The 20,997-nt window shown below is 34.5% G+C and overlaps 1 protein-coding gene across 1 annotated transcript; it reads right to left on the reverse strand.

The window, feature by feature from the left end:
* Window positions 1-291: 291 nt before the first annotated feature.
* LOC132556565 (phosphatidylinositol 4-kinase type 2-alpha-like) lies at window positions 292-20,960 on the reverse strand. Its single transcript, XM_060220977.1, has 9 exons — window positions 20,533-20,960; window positions 9,355-9,555; window positions 6,354-6,485; window positions 5,677-5,830; window positions 4,490-4,554; window positions 3,971-4,070; window positions 2,661-2,794; window positions 2,487-2,546; window positions 292-2,220 (listed from the first exon to the last, which is right to left on the reverse strand). Exons 1-9 carry the CDS (start codon window positions 20,866-20,868, stop codon window positions 2,050-2,052), a joined length of 1,353 nt encoding a protein of 450 aa, XP_060076960.1. The 5' UTR covers window positions 20,869-20,960; the 3' UTR covers window positions 292-2,049.
* Between the last annotated feature and the right edge of the window lie 37 nt (window positions 20,961-20,997).

The following is a 20,997-nucleotide window of genomic DNA, read 5'->3' on the forward strand; positions in this document are numbered from 1 at the left end:
TACTTTGTCAGTGATTAAATGATAAAACAAAGATAAATTATGATCAAAACTACAAGTAGATGTCTGTGCAAGGATTGTCACAAACACAACATATCAATCAACATGGATTTCATCCAAAGATTTCTGACAATTATTTCATACATGGCTAAATTAGCATTCTCTAGATGGACATTGAAGCAACAAGCAATCTCATTTTATAATTTCATACATTGCACATATTTTACATTTAAATCATATACAAATATCAAAATTATGCAGCAATCAATGCATTATTTCAAATTGTATGCAACTGATTGATTTATAGAATCCATCTGAAAAAATTTCATCAGAAACATTTTTCATTAGAAAATTTAAAAAAGAAAAAGATTTTCTTTTTTTACAATATTGCCATTCAACACACACATTCTTCATCCATTTTTTCAATGATTGGCATAAGGAAGCTATATATACATGTGGTATATACTGGCTTTATTGTTTAGTATAATTTATGGTAATGAGGAAACATGAATGTGTGGTGTTTTATTTCTGTCTTATCTCAACAAAACAATGCAGAGATTTACAAATATAGTCTAGAAAAATGATTTCATGAACACTCTATAGGTATATTCTATATTCAACACATTAGCCATCTAGTGATCCAACTAGAAGCTGCTTTAGCATCATACTTCAGAAAAACAAAAAATATGGTCCACTACCCAAACCCTAACAGCTACATAAAACAGGATTACATACAATTCTTATAATTGAAAACATTACAATTTTTTTTTTTTTTTGGGGGGGTGGGGGGGGGAGAGATAGAAATAAACTTTTCCTTTAATTTAATGACAAATCCATGACAACAATACAACATAGGTAAAATTTCCATTCCACATGTTAAGGATTACAGACGAAATTTCAAATGTTTCTGGAAATATTGTTGTTGATAGATCATAAATCTAATGATACTGAAAAATTTGTATTTATACAGTATCATATTGATAATGGTTTTCTCCAGCCTAAGAATTCAGTCATCACAAATACAGATGTATGTGCATCTCCCAAGCCAGTCTGTGTTTGAGCAAATACATACATGGAGACCAATTTGTTATATGAAATCATCCAAACATTTAACTACCTACCTGTCTGATAACATGGAACAAGATTTATAACTTTTTACACAGTACCTGACAATGACTGACTTAACAAATAAATGTTGGATGATAAAATAGTCAGCAGTTACGACACATGTTACAGAGCATCAGAACACACTGAACAAACGAACATGGACATGTAGGTATGGTACTATCAATATGTTATCCTGAAGGACATGTTGAGCCTTAAGAAGATAAAATTTATATGTATTTGTTATATACAAGGAAAGATAACTCTGATGCTATCTCATAAACTCTGTGTCACAAAACCCTTACCAGGCAATCATTTTAACTCCATTTCCGTTGTCCTTGTCGACCAGGTGTACATATAAATTTTGATAATACTGTTTTATTATCAGTCAAACTATGACAAAGGTTTGAATTAAGTTTCCACAACACTTTGCAGATTTCTTCTGGAGATGATGACTATACTTCACTGGTTCAATCTATCGTACGTCTCATTATGCCATCAACGTTGAGATCTTCCATCCATTACATCTGGTATGGAATGATTATATTTCTCTTATCCCTTGAGAGAATGTATTTCACAAAGCAGATGGTAAAATTCTTGGCTAACCACTTTGCTCTATGATGCCATCGGATCATAACAGTCACTTGACTGTTTGGGATGTAAAGACACAATTATGGCCACTGGGTGTTCTATGTGTAGCTTGTCTATGCCTTGAAAAGTTGACAATCAGGTATATGGATATTGTGGAATTGTCTGGGTAGACATAAATCACTTCCATATTTAGTAGTGTCTCTTTATCAAAGAAACAGCCTCATCACTCGGGTGTTTGATGGAACTCCTTCATACAATGTGATCCCTACACAGGACCTATCATCTTAGTCCCCAGTGGTGTCTAACAAGGGTCATCATCATTTGTGTGTCAAATGTTTGCCTTCAGAGAATTCTGTCTCAGCACCATGAAAAAAATGGTGCTCTATGGGAGAAACTCTGTGTGAATGTCTCGCTCTCTGTGCGAGAGCGTCCACTGCCAGATCTGTTACGTTCCACTGTCACCACAGGCATCTGTACTAGCTGAACTGGGGATTTCTTGTCCTTCAAGGCTTGTGTTAGATTAAGTATCTGTAACAAACATGAAAGTTTTACTGATTCATTCCACATCAATTCATAATGACAATAGACAAATAAATTTGTACAAACTATAGCAATTTTGTCGATCATTAACCAGGTTAACAACTGACCAATCAGAATAAACCATTTCTAATTTATCTATAAGCAATCTAATTAATATCCAAAAAGATTAGTGCGAAACCTATGAGTAAAATTCACTGTACTTTGCTTTCGTGAGAGATATAAACATAATAGATAAGAGATATACAAGTAATTACCTGGCCTCTCATCACAGACATCTGACACTCAAAAGTCCTTTTATCAAAGCCTTTGTCAGTCTGAAACACAAGTACATAGAAAATAAGATAACTTCCTAATCCATGAGTAAATTCAGGATCACATATTTTTCAGTGTGTTAATTAAGAGTCATACTACATAAGAATTCAAATAACCTTAAACAGTTCCCAGAGGTCATCACACAGGTCCTGGACAAAGTTCATGTCTGATAACTGGGGTAGGACAAGGTCTCGGATCTCGTCAGAAAAGGGTACTTTTGCCTGAGGAAGCCACGCCCAGTGGTAGGGATCTACAACAAAAAAGTTGGGCTAAATTAATCATTGAACTGTCTTGAGGCTGAACTTATACTTTAATGAAAAAGCTTCACAGTTAAACATTATAATGATGGATTGAGGTATGTTTGTAAGGATTGTGTTAACACTGCAGAATCATATACTGACTTGATGGTTCAACACTGGATGGAATTCAAGCAACAGAAAGAGATCATGCGTTTATTCAGAGTTAGAGAATCAGGCTAATTACTATCTATCACTGAACACCTGCTCCTGAATAATATGTCTCAAAATACAATACAGAACAAGAATATGTTTATTGTAATCACTTGTAATCCCTTAAATCTCACTAAAGTACTGTAAACCTACTTTCTTTTGTGCAAATTTTACTTCGGTGAATTTTGTGATTTAAGCAAAACCAACAAAATCGATTGCAGTAAAACATAGATGACAGAGACCAATTTTCCTTGTTAACATCTAGTGTTTTATAAAAATGACTATTTACCTGATGTGCAGTTTATCCTAAATACAGTTCTAATGTGTTTCATACAGTTCTAATGTGTTTCATAAATATGGTTAATTTCAGTTATTCATTCCAATGAGTGTTTGATTCAGAGGAGTTTTTATGTTTGGTAGATGAGACAAACATATGGAGATCTGAAGAGTGTTTGAATTCTATGACTGGCTCACCATTATATGAAGCCATACAAGCTTTTATATAACTGTGATTAACTTTCAACTTGCTATCTAAACAAAAACCATGAGGCATCTTATGAATTTGAAAGTCAATTTCTCTGGGGTTTTATCAGCTGCTATTAATGTGTCAAAAGTCATTCCGGTCACTTTGTAACTGACCTGTGTCCCTCAAGCATCCTTTGATAAGCATGATGACTTTGTGACTAGATAAGGGGCTCCTAATTACTGGATTTATAAATGAAGACCATGCACTTTGAATTTAACGATGGTGGCTCAGAGTTCCCCAAAATATATTATTATATCACAAAAATTGTGGCAGTTAGTAGCTGCAAAAGAAAGTGTGCTTATAGTACTGTAATTAATTTGATATGAAATAGTGAAATGATCTTTTTAACAATATCCATTTTCTTAATTCTTTTCCGTGTTCTGAACAAGTTACTGCAGCCAAAATCCTGTGAGATCTGAACCCTGTAGCATGAAGACCATGGAAAACTTACACGCTCGCCACTCATCTGGGTGTTTAAATGGGAATGCTAATCCATTATCTATTGCAGCAATAGATATGACTGGGTTATCTACAAAGTTCCATTCACTTTCCTGTCAAAAATAAATAGAGTTAAACATCATCAGCAACAAGATCATGAATATTCTTACAACTCCATTTCTTAAGCTAAAATAGTGTATTATAGTAAAATAAGATTGTTCCCTCAATATAATCCCTCAGCTGAAATACTATGGTAAAATTAGATTGTTGTCTTAATTTAACCCCTGAATAAGTAATTCTGAAAACTTAGTGGTGAAATGTTCATCAGTTGTGCATGGAATAATAAGAGGTAAAACTAACCACACACTACATAAGCTATAGATAATTTCAGTAACAAACTATATAAATGCTTGAAGAAATTAATTTTTTGTATTCAACAAATTTCACTGGCATTAATCAATTAAATCACTTTAAAGACACATTTTTCTTTATACACTGTACAGGATTTTGGTGACAGATAATGAAGCATTACCTCCTCTGATTGCCCATGTGATGAGGCAGGCTCATATCGTATAAGCCAGTTATCGTTCCCTCTGTCTGAAACAAAAATGAACATTTTTGTTGGAATTGGTTTTTATACAATTCAGCGTAAATCAAATCCAGTATATATTTGGTGAACCTAAAATAGATATGGAAAAGAGTGGTCAATTTAAATCTTTATTAGCAAAAGTACAAGGTCTCTATGTATTGGTGAAGGAAGACCCTAGCTAACAAGTTTTGTTGTTATAAGAATGTAAAAAAGTTGTAAAATGTGACCTTTGACTTTTACCCATGACCTATGGCCACTTTGATATGAAGATAAAGATAACTTAATGTTGTGATAACATTGATTAAATTTGAACCAAATCTTTTGAGAGGTTCTTATTCACAAGATATGACATAGATTCTTATGTGAAGTTGCACAACACAACAGGAAAGATGGACATGGGATAACACTGATAATTTTTCCCCAAGAATTTGACATTGTCTCTGTTTGGGAAGAATTTTAACCCTTTAAAACTAGTTTGTAAGCCAATGGCTTACTAATACACCCTTGATCCCTGTCATTTGCAAAATACAACTTTATAGTACAGTTGCTATGGCAACCAAATGTTTTTTGGGAAAAATAGTTGCATACACATCTCTACATGGTTACTCTCATTAGTATATGTCATTTCATTAAAATTAACCCACTACAGTAGTTAAGTGGAGTTGTCCTCACAAAACATTCTATAAAAATTCAAATTTTTTTTATTGACACGTTGCCGAGACAACTACACATTTTTTGCTTAAAAAGAGTTCCATGCACATCTAAACATGGTCCCCAACATTCCTGTGTAGTCTCCAGTATCCAGTAGTTTTGAGAGATTTTTCCAGACAAAATTTTTGGGAACAGACAGACAGACGGACAGACAGAAAAACTTTTTCCAGTATATCACCTCCCCCCACCCCCACCTCTTAACTTTGTTGCAGGGGGCTATAAACAAAACAGGAAGGATATACATGGGGAAACACAATTTCACACCCTAAGAATCTGACATTGATTCTGTTGGGATAGAAATATAACCCTTTAAAAATATAACAGGAAGAATGGACATAGGGGAGACTTAAAACCCTTTAGTAGTCCATTATCTTTATAGGATAATATAAAACATATGTAAATCTGTGATTACAACTCACCAGTATTTCTGATTATATAATCTAGTACTACAAGTCGTTCAAATAAGTGCTGAAGTCGTGTTGCTGTAGAGATAGGTAAATCCTCACTGTCAAACTTCCGTAACCAGAAATCTGCATCTTTATAGTTGTTGACAAAAAACTGGAATGATCCTGTCTGTTTGCAGAAGATATTTAAAGAAATGAAACTTCATCATCAAATTTGCATATCAAATTAAAGTTAGTTCCAATGTAAGGATGACAGCAAACTAGGAACTGTTTCATTTATTGATTACGGTGTGAAACCCTACATACCAGTTCTTATTTCAAATCAGTGCACTTATCAAAACTGGAGCAAGCAATCAGTAGGTAATACTGCTTTACTGGTGTAAAATGTTAGTTGAAAGAATGTTTTTATCAGTGAAAATAATAAAAAATGTAAATACATACATATCTTTGGGGTGGAAAATCAAGCTTTATATAAAATTGGGGAAACAAGTCTTAACTCCTATCTTAATTCTTTCAAATCTGTACTATTATATCAAAACATAGGCAAATATTGTACATGTTTTATCATTTCATGGGGATTCCAAAATATATTTGGTAACTTATGTAAATATTTATTCTTTCATTATTGAGGAATAAAGATTGACGATAATTATTTCTGAATTAGATAAATCAGTGCTATGCATAAAATTTACCTTTGGTGGTAAGCCTATTCTGTGAAAATGTCTTCCCACATTTGGCAGTTTCTCCAGAATATTTTTCTTTGTTCTAGATTTTGCTCTGTCTATAGCATTGTAATTAAATGTATCACTGGCTAATTTTACTACCTGTAAAATAGAAATATACAACATTATTAAAACCATAACTGTATCAGTTTAGTCCAATATATATATTATTTATATCAGACATTACACAGTCTTCCTCTTTTGTTGTAATACAGATATATACAGACAAAAGTACTCATTGTTATATCAGGATTCCTCTGTAAATTAATGTTGATGTACTAGTCTCTAAAGCAGTACGGGAAAATGAGTTATACAATTACTTAAGTTTGTACTGTATTTCTTGTTCCAGGTGCTGTATTTCTGAGTATGAGTGATAATGAAAAATTCCTTTGGGTAGACAAGTAGCCTGCTCTAACTGAATTGGTGATTATGAAATAACAGATGCAGTTTTGTATGACAGATATTCTTCTGCCACCAATGGGACATATACATATAGACAATGACCTTTAGACATGAAAAATAATCCAAATTTTCTATTATGAACCATCAGGAAGTATGACTTTGATCCAGGAAGCAATTTTCTCATTTCAAGTATCCTTGACCTTTACAGTAACCTTGATCTTAGACTTGTAGACTAGAAACCCAAATCCAGCTGATGAAACAATACCAAATCTCACTTCTGATAGTAGGAACATATATATATGTTTTCCAGGAAATCTGACAAGGAGGTTTTAGGTATCAAGTATTGTACTGAGTCACTAGTCCTGAAACATTGAGGATCTTTTTTGGTATAAAGTTCTATACTGAGACACTGGACTTGCATTACTGTGTCTGTGGCCAAGATATTAACTGGCGACAAACCCTTTTACATGACACTGGACCTGCAACACTGTGTTCTAGCTGAGGAACTTTTCTGGTGTAAATTTCTGTACTATGACACTAAACGTTACAATACTGGTATTGATTCCTGTACTAAGACACTAAACGTTACAATACTGGTATCAATTCCTGTACTAAGACACTAAATGTTACAATACTGCTATCAATTCCGGTACTAAGACACTAAATGTTACAATACTGGTATCAATTCCGGTACTAAGACACTAAATGTTACAATACTGGTATCAATTCCTGTACTAAGACACTAAATGTTACAATACTGGTATCAATTCCTGTACTAAGACACTAAACGTTACAATACTGCTATCTATTTCTTCTTGTACCAAGACACTAAATATTACAATACTTAGTCCTAACCAACCAACTTTCTGGCATCATTTTCTTAACTTAACATTAAACCTACAACACTCTCTGCAGCTGAAGAATTTTTCTGGAACCAAGAAATTTACCTAGACAATAGACCTGTGGCATTGAGTTCTAGCTACAGAACTTGGTATAAAGTAAGTTACCTTGACAATAGACCTGTGACATTGAGTTCTAGCTACAGAACTTGGTATAAAGTATGTTACCTAGACAATAGACCTGGGACATTGAGTTCTAGCTACAGAACTTTCTTGGTATCAAGTAAGTTACCTAGACAATAGACCTGTGACATTGAGTTCTAGCTACAGAACTTTCTTCGTATCAAGTAAGTTACCTAGACAATAGACCTGGGACATTGAGTTCTAGCTACAGTCAGAACATGTTACAGTCATAGAAATAAAACAAGAGGCCCATGGGCCTTAACGGTCATCTGACAAAAAGCAAGCCAAACCTAGAAAGTGGGTTGAGGTCATTCATTTGAACAAACTTGGTAGCCTCTCCTCCAAGCATCTTACAGGCCCAATATCAGCACTCATGGACTTTTGCTTGTTGAGAAGAAGTCGTTTGTATATTTTAACATATTTGACCCCTGTGACCTTGAAAGTGGGTTGAGGTCATTCATTTGAATAAACTTGGTAGCCTTTCCTCCCAGCATGCTACAGACCCAATATCGGCACTCATAGACTTTTGCTTATTGAGATGAAGTCCTTTGTATATTTTAACATATTTGACCCCTGTGACCTTGAAAGTGGGCCAAGGTCATTCATTTGAACAAACTTTGTAGGGCTCCATGCCAGCATGCTATGGGCCAAGTATTAGCCCCCTAGGCCTTCTAGTATTTGAGAAGAAGTTATTTAAAGATTTTGACATATTTGACCCCTGCGACCTTGAAAGTTGTTCAAGGTCATTCATTTAAATAAACTTGGTAGCCTTTCCTCCCAGCATGCTACAGACCCAATATCGGCACTCATAGACTTTTGCTTATTGAGATGAAGTTGTTTAAAGATTTTAACATATTTGACCCCTGTGACCTTTAAAGTGAGTCAAGGTCATTCATTTGAACAAACTTTGTAGGGCTCCATGCCAGCATGCTATGGGCCAAGTATTAGCCCCCTAGGCCTTCTAGTATTTGAGAAGAAGTTATTTAAAGATTTTGACATATTTGACCCCTGTGACCTTGAAAGTTGTTCAAGGTCATTCATTTAAACAAACTTGATAGCCCTTCATCCCAGCATGCCACAGGCACAATATCAGCAATCTGAGCCTTTTGGTTATTGAGAAGAAGTTGTTTAAAGATTTTAACATATTTGACCCCTGTGACCTTTAAAGTGAGTCAAGGTCATTCATTTGAACAAACTTGGTAGTCCTTCATCCCAGCATGTCACAGGCCCAATATCTACACTCTGAGCCTTTTGGTTAATGAGAAGAAGTTGTTTAAAGATTTTAACATATTTGACCCCTGTGACCTTTAAAGTGGGTCAAGGTCATTCATTTGAACAAACTTGGTAGAGCTCCATGCCAGTATCCTCTGTGCCAAGTATTAGCCCCCTAGACCTTCTAGTATTTGAGAAGAAGTCGTTAGAATGAAAAGTTTACGGACGGCGCACGGCGCACGACGCACGGCGGACGACGACGGACGAAGCATGATGACTATAGGTCATCGGACCCTTCGGGTCAGATGACCTAAAAAATTATCACAATTACTTACTTTTGTTTTGGGAACTATATTTAATTGTAGTTTCTGATCCACTAAGCTAGCCCCTGCTTCAGATAAGTATCCCTGATTTGGTACTAGGCAACTTCGTCCAAAACAACATGGACAACAAAGTTTGTGCATCCATTTTGTCCATTTAGGGTTTAACTGCCCATAGGGCTCTTCGTCTTTTGGTTTAAAAACTCCAATTGTCTTCTGAAAATAGAAAAGTCAAACCAAAGGTTAATCATTTAAAGTACAACTAGTAAAGTGAAGTATGATGAGTGGAAGTAAACACTATTACTTGATATCGTGGAATACTTCAGTAGTGGAGACATTTTTTATACATGCATGTGTGACGCTGATCCTAGCTGGTAAATTCAATAAAAGCAACGCAAACTACCGTAAATATCCTTTAGGTACCACCTAACACACCCAAGTAAGCCCCTGTCACCTGATGTAGTGTGAAAACTTCTGGGCAGGAAGCCCATGTCAGAAAACATATTGTTTATAAAGAAAAAATTTAATAACATTCTCCTTTTCAACAATAACAACAATATAGATGAGAGGGCTTATGGCCAGGCCTGGGCTTATTGCTGGATAAATATAGAAGTATCATGTGTATTTTTTTTTTATCATAACATTTTGGGATTAATCTTCAATTAGAGCTGATGATCAAGATTTGTCACAAACCATGATTTTCATATGAAATGGCTTTATTTGGGCTTGTTTTTTAGATGGTTTATTTTAATATAGGGATGGTATGACCATTAAGTTTAATGTTTATAATCAATAACTTGCCAGTAATCAATAGAAAATTACAGGATCAAAGTATGTTATGAAGTTAAATGAAAGAATGTCATTCTTAAACAGGTTTCGAGACATCATGCCATCATATAGAAAAAACAAAATCAATGATTTTATTTACATTTTGTACTCTTTTCCATGGAATAGCAAAAAAAAAAAAAATACATGGATGGGACTGGTGTAGTAATACATGATGCTTTTTTAATTCTTTAGTCATTAAAACTATATTTTTCAATTTTTTTTTTTTTATTTAATTTCTCAAAATAGAGACATTTGTGAACATATTAATATTTGTCAGTTGAAATGCCACACCATAGTTCCATGTTTCAGTATGTTCTACATTTTAAACCAGAAAGTAAATCAAAAGGAATTCAAAACTGTGATCTGATTCTGATTTATTAAATCTACTTCCTCAAGTAAGTTTCCGGCATCACAAGTTTCAAATTATAAATGCACATACATGTATATATTTCTGGAGTTTACATGGATTTTGGTAACTTTTTGGTACGTTTTAATTTCCTACGGAAAGCCAAAAGGAATATTTTGTATGTCAGGGTAATTTTTTAATTGATTGATTAGTAAGAAATTCACATTCAATTTTGTGCAAAAGTTCCAGTGAGTCAGCTGTCCAATGCTGATTGCATATGCAGTTTGTTGGGTTTTGTTGGGTTCTATTTCCAAATACTTTGAATTTCCAAACAAAATACCATCAAGCACTCACTTTTAAGTGGCAATAAGTGACATGATAGTGAAATATGTATATACATGGTTATTACCATTACGCAAAATCAGATAAGTCATAATAAATGTACTTATATGCCGTCAAGGCTTCATCATAAGTAGGTTATAGAGTACAGCAGTAGAGAGAGTGGGCGATCTATTGATTCAGATTTATACATCAGCATATCTACAACATATGTATGAGGGACGACCAGCTGTAACTGTATAAAACTATAAAGTTTATAATGTATCAAATGGTAGGTATGCAAGTATGACAATATTTTGTACATCAATGTAACCATGCAATTAACATTACAACAATATAACCGAATTTGAAATATTTTATATAAATGAAATTGATAATACTCTTGAGATAAATGGACACAGTGTTATTTAGTATAAACAAGTTCATATATCACATTGACATTCATGTTACCAAGGGAAAAGTTCATTATGATGTATCTTTTAACCTTTTTGACCAGGGCAAAAAATTTGAGCATTCTGTAACGGTACAACATAGTATAAAATAGGGGTGTCCCCTTAAATCCCATACGGGTACCACATAGTACAGTGTAGTGGTGTCCCCTTACATCCCATACAGGTACCACACAGTACAGTGTAGTGGTGTCCCCTTACATCCCATACAGGTACCACACAGTACAGTGTAGTGGTGTCCCCTTATATTCTGTTAATATACTATACAGAACACTGTAGACATCCTGTTCATCTATTATGACCACCCTATTAGGGTGTAGATGACTGCCCCTACATTTTGCACTAGAATTACAGTCGTGAGTTACAGTATTTACTATTAACATGCCAGAAACAACTTACTCCCTGTCGGTCGCGGACAAAGTAACAACCACTTGTGCCCTTTTCACATAATGTTGGTGTCTTTCCTGCGTCGATTGCTAACTCCCCCTCATAAATTCTGTTGGCGAACTCCATATCATTTGGGAATGCATTTCCATACACCGATTCATACCGACTGTAGTCGGGTCCTTCCAAAGCCCCATACCCTTCACTAACTTGTGTCTCTTCATTTGCTATTATTTTCACTTTATCCAAACTCGCAGCCATTGTTGTCTATAAGAAATCACAGTTCTCTTAAACAGCATATATGCTGTATACAAGATCAGGGCCTCCTATTTCTTACATGATGAAAACACAATCAGGGCCTTTTTGTCTACAAACATTTCACACAGTATAGGCCTCTCTTCATAGGTATGACTTCAGAGTGGTGATGAAGTATTGGTGATATGTTCAAGATCTCAATTCTGTACCACTTCTTTGTTATTTAAGGCTTTCATAATGTTACTCTGATCACAAATGTCCTGTAGAAAATCTGTAAATACTTTATACGTAAATTCTCAGTTTTATACGATCATTTCAGAGTATATCACAAATGACTGTTTCTACCATGCTAATCTATCTCTAGTTTAGTAAGATACACCAAAACTCCAACATCAAAAATCCTTGAGACTGAAATCCAAATACAGGACATCCACAAGACTGAAATTTAAATGAAGAATACCCTCAAGATCAAATTTCCAACACTGAATGTTTCCAATGTTTCCAAGACTAAAACTGAAACACCAAACATCCTTCAGAAGGAAACTCCATCATCAAAAGCTTTCAGGACTGAAACTCACTGCATGTATTGGCAATAAAATTGAGTAGACTTCAGTCCATTACATTATCCACTTTCTATCTACTGATTGTACTGATAATGTCTGTGCAGACACTCAATTGAATGTAAATTAAAGACTGCTGATCACAGTTCATGTCCTGAGGAAGTGGTCGGTGAAAGACGACAATGTTAGACTGTCCATTTGTTGTAAGTGTAGGACAATCTGTTTGTGACATATAGTGCCTGTACATATCAGTATCAGCTACAATGAGAAATCCAGGTTTATCATGTTGGTTGCAGAGCATTAACTGTCAATAATATGTATTGTAACATGTTGAGGAATCATGACTCACTACAAACCACCTGTTCGGTAGCCATGTGATACTTTCACTTATTACAGGAATGTCATGGTACTACACATTGATTTATCTAACAAAGTTTCAACATACGGGCTGCTTTTATGTTATAAATCACTTTCACTTCAATCCAATAGATTTGAATAATGACCAATCAAATATTCATAGTTATTAACTTTTTTTCAAATTTCACGTTCAAAACTTCAGCATTCAGATAAAGTACTTTTGCTAACAACCTTAAAGCAAGGTAATTTAAGTTTCTGGACAAACTGAATTTTTTTTTAAACTATGAACAATCTAGATGATAACTGATATTTAAAATTGGGCCAGTCATCATGAATACCTCTCATACAAAGGGACAATTATTCAGTTCAGTCATCGTTCCCATAGTTGAACCAGGTAACCAGGGGTTCAGTCACAGTGATCTCCACTGATACACCAGGTAACCAGGAGTTCAGTCACGGTGATCTCCACTAACAGACCAGGTAACCTGGAGTACAGTTATAGTGATGTCCACTAATAGACTAGGTAACCAGGGGTTCAGTCACAGTGATCTCCACTAACAGACCAGATAACCAGGGGTTCAGTCACAGTGATCTCCACTAACAGACCAGTTAACCAGGAGTTCAGTTATAATGATCTCCACTACTAGACCAGGTAACCAGGATTTCAGTCACAGTGATCTCCACTAATAGACAAGGTAACCAGGAGTTCAGTCACAGTGATCTTCACTAACAGACCAGGTAACCAGGGGTTCAGTCACAGTGATCTCCACTGATAGACCAGGTAACCAGGAGTTCAGTCACGGTGATCTCCACTAACAGACCAGGTAACCAGGAGTTCAGTCAGAATGATCTCAACTAATAGACTAGGTAATCAGGGGTTCAGTCACAGTGATCTCCACTAACAGACCAGGTAACCAGGATTTCAGTCACATTGATCTCCACTAATAGACAGGGTAACCAGGAGTTCAGTCTCAGTGATCTCCACTAACAGACCAGGTAACCAGGGGTTCAGTCACAGTGATCTCCACTAACAGACTAGTTAACCAGGAATTCATCACCGTGATCTCCACTAACAGACCAGGTAACCAGGGGTTCGGTCACAGTGATCTCCACTAATAGACAGGGTAACCAGGAGTTCAGTCACGGTGATCTCAACTAACAGACCAGATAACCAGGGGTTCAGTCACAGTGATCTCCACTAACAGACCAGTTAACCAGGAGTTCATCACAGTGATCTCCACTAACAGACCAGGTAACCAGGGGTTCGGTCACAGTGATCTCCACTAACAGACCAGGTAACCAGGAGTTCAGTCACAGTGATCTCCACAAACAAACCAGGTAACCTGGAGTTCAGTCACAGTGATCTCAACTAATAGACCATGTAACCAGGTGTTCAGTCACTGATTTCTACCAACAACATAAAATGGAATTCTGAACCCATCTTACAGCTTATCTGTTTGACATCTGTTAAAACAATTATTCTGACATGGCCACAGTGTCTGTCTTATAGCTAATTATCTAAGTAAAAACTAAGGTACAACAATGACAAGTGATGACAAAAAATGTAACATAATCACAGACAATCACTGAAAGTTGCTTAACTCACACTAAATCAAGAGGACAATCCTTTCAGGATCTGCACTTGATTCAATGTAGGATGAGTGTGTACGTTGTTTCCTGTGAATATCCTGTTCTGTATAAATAGGACGTGTATACATTATCAATGCATGTTCTAAGACAAAGAACCTCTCATGCCTACAGGAAAGATTAGACAGCCAAAATTCTAGAACAAAACTCGACTTCAAATTTCAGGAAAAAACATAATTTGAACAATAATAAGTATTAATTTGAATGGAAAGTATTTAAAAAAATAGACATTTTATACTTATGTCACCTTACATGTACACGATGTCTACATATGTTTGAAGTCAAACAAGACACAATGCAACAACTGTCAAAACTATAAAGTTGTGCTGTTACCCATACACGTGTGTGAATTAAAAGGCCTACCTGTATAAACACATTCAACACATACAACAATAGGAAAACAGCTGAATATAACCATTAAACCATTACACATATTGCCATATAGACCTAAGTCTAAAACCAAACATGTGTCAGGCATTTAAAGTTTGACCCTGTAAACTTTATAAAATCTAAATAAATCAAACCCATGAACTGTAGTCTCTAGCTGGCAACATATAAATCCATGTTGAGAAGTATAGTACACATGCTCAGTGACATTTCCTGAAAGTCACATGATGTTTGATCAGTATTTCTAAGTCTCTTTGGTATATCAGTACAACCAACTTTTGACGTGTACATTTCCTTCCAACCAACATCTATTTTTAGTCTTATCAAAATACTGAGCAGAACACATATAAAGGGAAGTAACTCGAATAAACTGTAAGTAAATGTGTGTACACACTCACATCTGTGTTCCCACACACACACATGGCCTTGACACCAGAAGTGTCCCTGGAGTTCAACAACCCCTTGAGTGATTTTCTCAAAACTTTGCAAAGTACATGTATCATGTGATACTGAAGTAGTTTCATGCTTGCAATATCTTAATTTTTTTTTCATGTGATTTAAACTTTCCGTGGCATGATGTCTCTGTTTATTTTTATAAGCCAACAACTAATTATTTCATTTCTGTTTTTGAAGTGTTGCTGTACCTATCGCCGGTGTTCATTACAAGATTCAGAAAAAAACAAAACTTATTACCTGTTTGCTTTATTGTTTGTATTGGCTAAATATCAATACTTTTTTTTTTAAATAGAATGGAAAAGTATTCACAACCCTCCTGATGTCTCCCCTACCATGCCAGTAACTTCAAGGTCCATGCACATTTTAAGAACTGAGGTTACCAGTATATTGTCTTTCTTACACCATTTAATCAACCACCATCTTTTAATATACATACGGAACTGATGACAATATCCATTTAAAGTGTTTAATAGCATATTCTGGTAATATTGATCATAATCAACTCATCATCAAGACTTTAAGAGATAACTCCAGACAGCACGGATAGGTATTTAAATAGCATATATTTTGGCAAATAAATCTTGTGCATTGTCCCCTGTGGTCACATTATCAAATTTAGTCAAGATGTACTCATATCAGTTGTAGAGTGGCTACAATCAGTAACATAAATATTAGTATTATAGGCATATAAACACATATTTAACCTAAGCTAAGTATTTATTTATAACTGTACAAAATTGGGGTCCTGTGAATCTGTGACATACAATACAGTGATCACAGGGAAACAATTTACTTTTAATAAACAATATATGTACATAAAACTGTGTGCTAGGAAATATCCCACTGAACTCTGAACTCTTGAGTGGAAACCGGTTACCTTGTCCACGCTATTTCACAGTTTGTATCTTCTATCTGAATTATGCCTTCATTTTGAGAATAACAAACCTTGTCATTGATGCAGGCCCCATGGAAATCATTGGTAAGGTTATACAACACAATTTTTAGTTTTATGAACCGAAAATACCTGTGATCAACAGACACTTGTTGCAGATTCACTACCTATTCTACAACAACGCTGCCATTTTGTAACTACAAGCCAGGAAGCAGATGATGTTTTAACGTGATTTCAAACCTAAAAAGTTATTTCCCCATAATTGTGTTTTTGTATTAAGGAAATTTCGTTGAAGATAAAAAAAATTGGCTTGTTTTTTTAATGAATCAAATTCAGTGATGGAGCAAGAAAAAAGAAGTAAACTATTGACATACATCACAAACAACCAATATAACTATAGAACAAAAAGCAACTGACACATAAATTGGACATCAAATATGGCAAGTACAATGTCCCTGTATGGTCAGATAATCTCCTTTAGTCAGATGTACTCGGATCAATTGTTGTTTAGTAGCCATGGTAATTAACATAAGAATTATCATTATTATATAAATACTTCAATACATATATAAATAAATATTCAATAACTAAAAACATCAAAAGGTGTTTTTTTTATGATTTAATCAATCTTTATTAATTGCTTTTTAAGTGTACTATATGTGAAAAGACTAGAGAAAAAATAAACTTTTTAAGTTTTAACTAAAATGTTAATAACCAAATTCTGTTTAAAACAAGGTAAGTGTGAATGAGTAAGAAGAGAACTGCATTTTCTCCCCTGAAATGATATAAATACAATTTACTGTAGTTTAGAAAAAGCAATACTAATGTCATAAAAAAAGAAAAACTTTCAATTTGGCCACGCATAGTTTTTTTTTTTTGTTTTTTTGGTTTTTTTTTTAGGAAATATCCATATATCCAACATAAAAATAGAATTTCAAAATTTACACATGTGAGAATGTTTGTTTGTTCTATGTATTTTTTATACAAACCATTCAATACAATGTATGACATACACAGGAATCTATATACTGGGTACTTATACCCACTATTTATACCGTCTATGACAACCTCCACTGTCCCCCTTCTGTATTTGGCTTAAAGGGGTTACCTGCAATTGATTTCAGGGGTTATATATCTGTAATTGATTATGGAGGTCAAACACCTGTAATTGATAATAGAGGTTAAATGCCTGTAACTGATTTTTAAAAAAAGTTACACACCTGTAACTGATTATAAAAGTTATACATAGTATTGATTATAGGGGTTATACACCTGTAATTGATGATAGAAGTTATATACCTGTAATTGATGATAGAAGTTATACACCTGTAATTGATGATTATTGATTATAGGGGTGTGGTGTGGGTGAGACTTGGTTATAAAACATCTTTATCTTTTACTCATTTTACACCTGTTATTAGTATACAATTTGGTAATTAAGTCCAGGGTTACACAGCATACACTTGTAATTATTTTTATGAACATAAAGAACACACTTGAAGCTTCCACTTATGATCTGGTCATAACTACCTACCCTGTAAGAGAATGAACACTGATATACCAGGCAGACAACACCGTGTCCACAGAACTTGCAGTATGATACGACTTGTAAGATATACTTCTGGTTCAGTGCTTATTAGATACAGATTGATTAGACTTACTGGACTTAACATTTCTACTGGCAGCTGTGGAAAATACGATTGTTCAGCATTAAGGAGAAAATCGCTAAACAACAGTTGGAAATATATATGGATTTACATGTATCATCTTTCATTTTGATCACAGCTGTTTATAACAGCTAAACAACATGACAACTCTCTGCTATGATTCCTTCTCTATATGAAAATGACAACAGTTTACTATGATTTCTTCTCTATTGAAAATGACAACAGTTTACAATGACAGGTTAGGGGGAAAATGGTCCACTGTATCTTAATAACCAGACTATAAATTTTGAACAAAGTCCTTGAAAATTTTACTATGTTGTAAAAGTAGTTTTTTTCAATGGTTCAGTTTTTTTCTAAAAAGTACAATAAAAAGAATGATGGTCACTTTTCATTGAGATATTTTTCTGTTGGACTAACGGATATTGCTATGGACGGGTATGCCCCCTCCATTCAGTGTAGTCATGTGCTGTGTGACTGGATGTCCTACTTAGGTGACTTCTACAGAAGCCGTGTGATGGATAAGTGTATTCCTTACAACAACAGCTTCTAATGGCCCACAGATATATAGTCATCTTGCATTTGGATATCATTTGGCTCTAACAATGCTTAAGTCTTCATGAATTGAAACACCAGATCTAAAGGTAGCAAGGCAACTAACATTTTGGCAGATAAATGCATATATATATATATATGCTGCCATATATCAAACATTGAAATTCAGTTAATTCTTGTGACTTTTTAACTTTTTTTTGTTACTAATATAAAACACTTTTGTTTTTAAAGCCAGTTGTTAATTTTTTTTTAAAGTTATTAGCATGATTTCTGAAAACTTTATAATCCACATTCTTTAAAAATTTTGAAACAAGATTTTCTTCAATTTTCATAATATCCCTTGGTATTTTGATGGATATTGAGTATGCAGGTAGGAATCGGCTTGTAATACCTTATAATACAGGTTTATAGTACACACAGTGTATAGCAGTCTGACATACAGGAACCACGATATGTCAAACCGTGCCTCAAGCAAATTGTACATCAGATAGGTTAACATCAAGTAACCATATCAGGATGTATCCCGATCAGATCAGACTATAGCAAACTAAGACGTTTCTTTCTTATTCAGAACTTTTTTTAATCATAAAAAATAAATGAAGCATTGTATACACATCTGGTCATAAACTTACATTTTCCAAACTTTCAAAATCATTATTAAAACATACATGTGTTACCAGCTATATATATTCCAAATAACAAGTAAAAGTATAAATACATTATCAGCCTACAATGCTTTAAAATCATGAAAATCACAACAGCAGTATCCATTCCTGAATTCTCCTTATAATGTACAGCAACTTCTTACACCACACAAAATAAAGCTGTCAGTGTTATATTATACATGTATTGATTTATATTCGATATGACCCAGTTAAATGTATTGCTTTACCTTACTTATAGTGGGTCTAAATAAACAACCTGGCACAATCAAAATTTCAAATCTAAGATAAAGTACATTAAATATTGTGTTGTGTATGGAAAAAAATCACAACTCTAAATGCCTAGATTATGATTGTAAGTGTTGATAAAAACGTTAGCACATGATAATGAACGTAAATACAATTACACCAGAATTTTATCAATTTCACAACAACTAATCACTATTAATTAATTCTCACTCAAACTTATGGTAGTATGGACAATCATACTTGCATATGGCCGTATATGGGAAAAACCTGAATACTCATAAAAAGTCTATACATCATCAGGTTGATTGTCACATAAATATTTCACATGTTGATGTAACACGGAGCTTGTGGGAAGAAGCTACACAATCAATGTAATTATATGTTCTCTTTGTAATCATGATTAACACTGTATGTGCGTGTGAAACAAGCCAGCATACAAGTCAGATAATTTGAGTCATCAAGATGACAAGTATACTCCGCTCCAGAAGAGAACTTGCTTGGAGGACAATGGTGACATATAATCATAAATAAAAACCCACTCTCTTGTATAATAATCCAAAGCAAAAGAACCATGCTCCATCAGCATATACATGTATGTACAATTCATACCAACTCTTTCCTTATACACAATTTGTATTTTTTTTATTTTTGAGATTTCCTTAATCTCTACCCGAGATTAAATACCGCAACATGCATGATTTTGTTTGTTCCATTATAACAGAACAGTGACAAACATTTCTACGAAGACCCTCAATAGGAATTGAACCTGGGTCCCTGGTGAGAAAGCCCACCTCTCTTTGCTACATGAGGTGAGTGGCAAAAACGTATTCAACACACTATATACAATCCACACTAACTCATTCCTTTTATGCACATATATATGGTTTAACTATTACCCCACTATCACTCATTAATAATAAATGTTTGAAAAGACAGTGTCAGTATCAACAGTTTGCTCAATATGAAATGTATATGTTATTGTTACCACAGATAGCAACCTCTACAGGGATGAGGAGGAATGCTTTAAAACATTAGTCCTGTTATTTTAGTTCATTTAAAACGTCTGATTTCTGCCAAGTTTAAAAGGAATGTCAACAAACACGCAAACATTTAAAGGCAACGTTTTACATTAATCTATACTGTTACAAATAACTTATTCTTACCCCATCTTGATTTTTGACAAAATAACTTCCACTTGATCCCTGGAAGATTCTTTCTGGCAGAAATCCTTCTTCAATGGCAGATTCCGCAACTCGAATCACCTCTTGAAAATCTGGATCATCTGGGAAATTGTTCTCAAATAGTCCATACTCGTGTTCCACCCTAGATGCTAAAAGCGGAGAATGCTCTTCGTTTCCTCGTCCAGTTCTCGTTGGAGAACGACTTGGGGCAAATGTAACATCAGGCGGTAACGATCGACTCATTTCATCGAGTTCCTTTTCAGTATCACTATCCAGCACTATCAAGTCGTGTGACTCGGTACATGTATGGTCGCTCATGTACCCGTTGATTCAGTTAGCAGCCCGAGATCTAAATTCACACACAGAATACCACAATGATAATGATTAAATAAAGTCTCAGTAAAACACTTTACACCGGTGTGTTGTTTTCACATGACAGGTGATTTC

The sequence above is a fragment of the Ylistrum balloti genome, unplaced genomic scaffold (assembly GCF_031769215.1).
Source record: "Ylistrum balloti isolate Yb309-2 unplaced genomic scaffold, AGI_CSIRO_Ybal_v1 Utg370578, whole genome shotgun sequence".
Classification (NCBI taxonomy): Eukaryota; Metazoa; Mollusca; class Bivalvia; order Pectinida; family Pectinidae; genus Ylistrum; species Ylistrum balloti.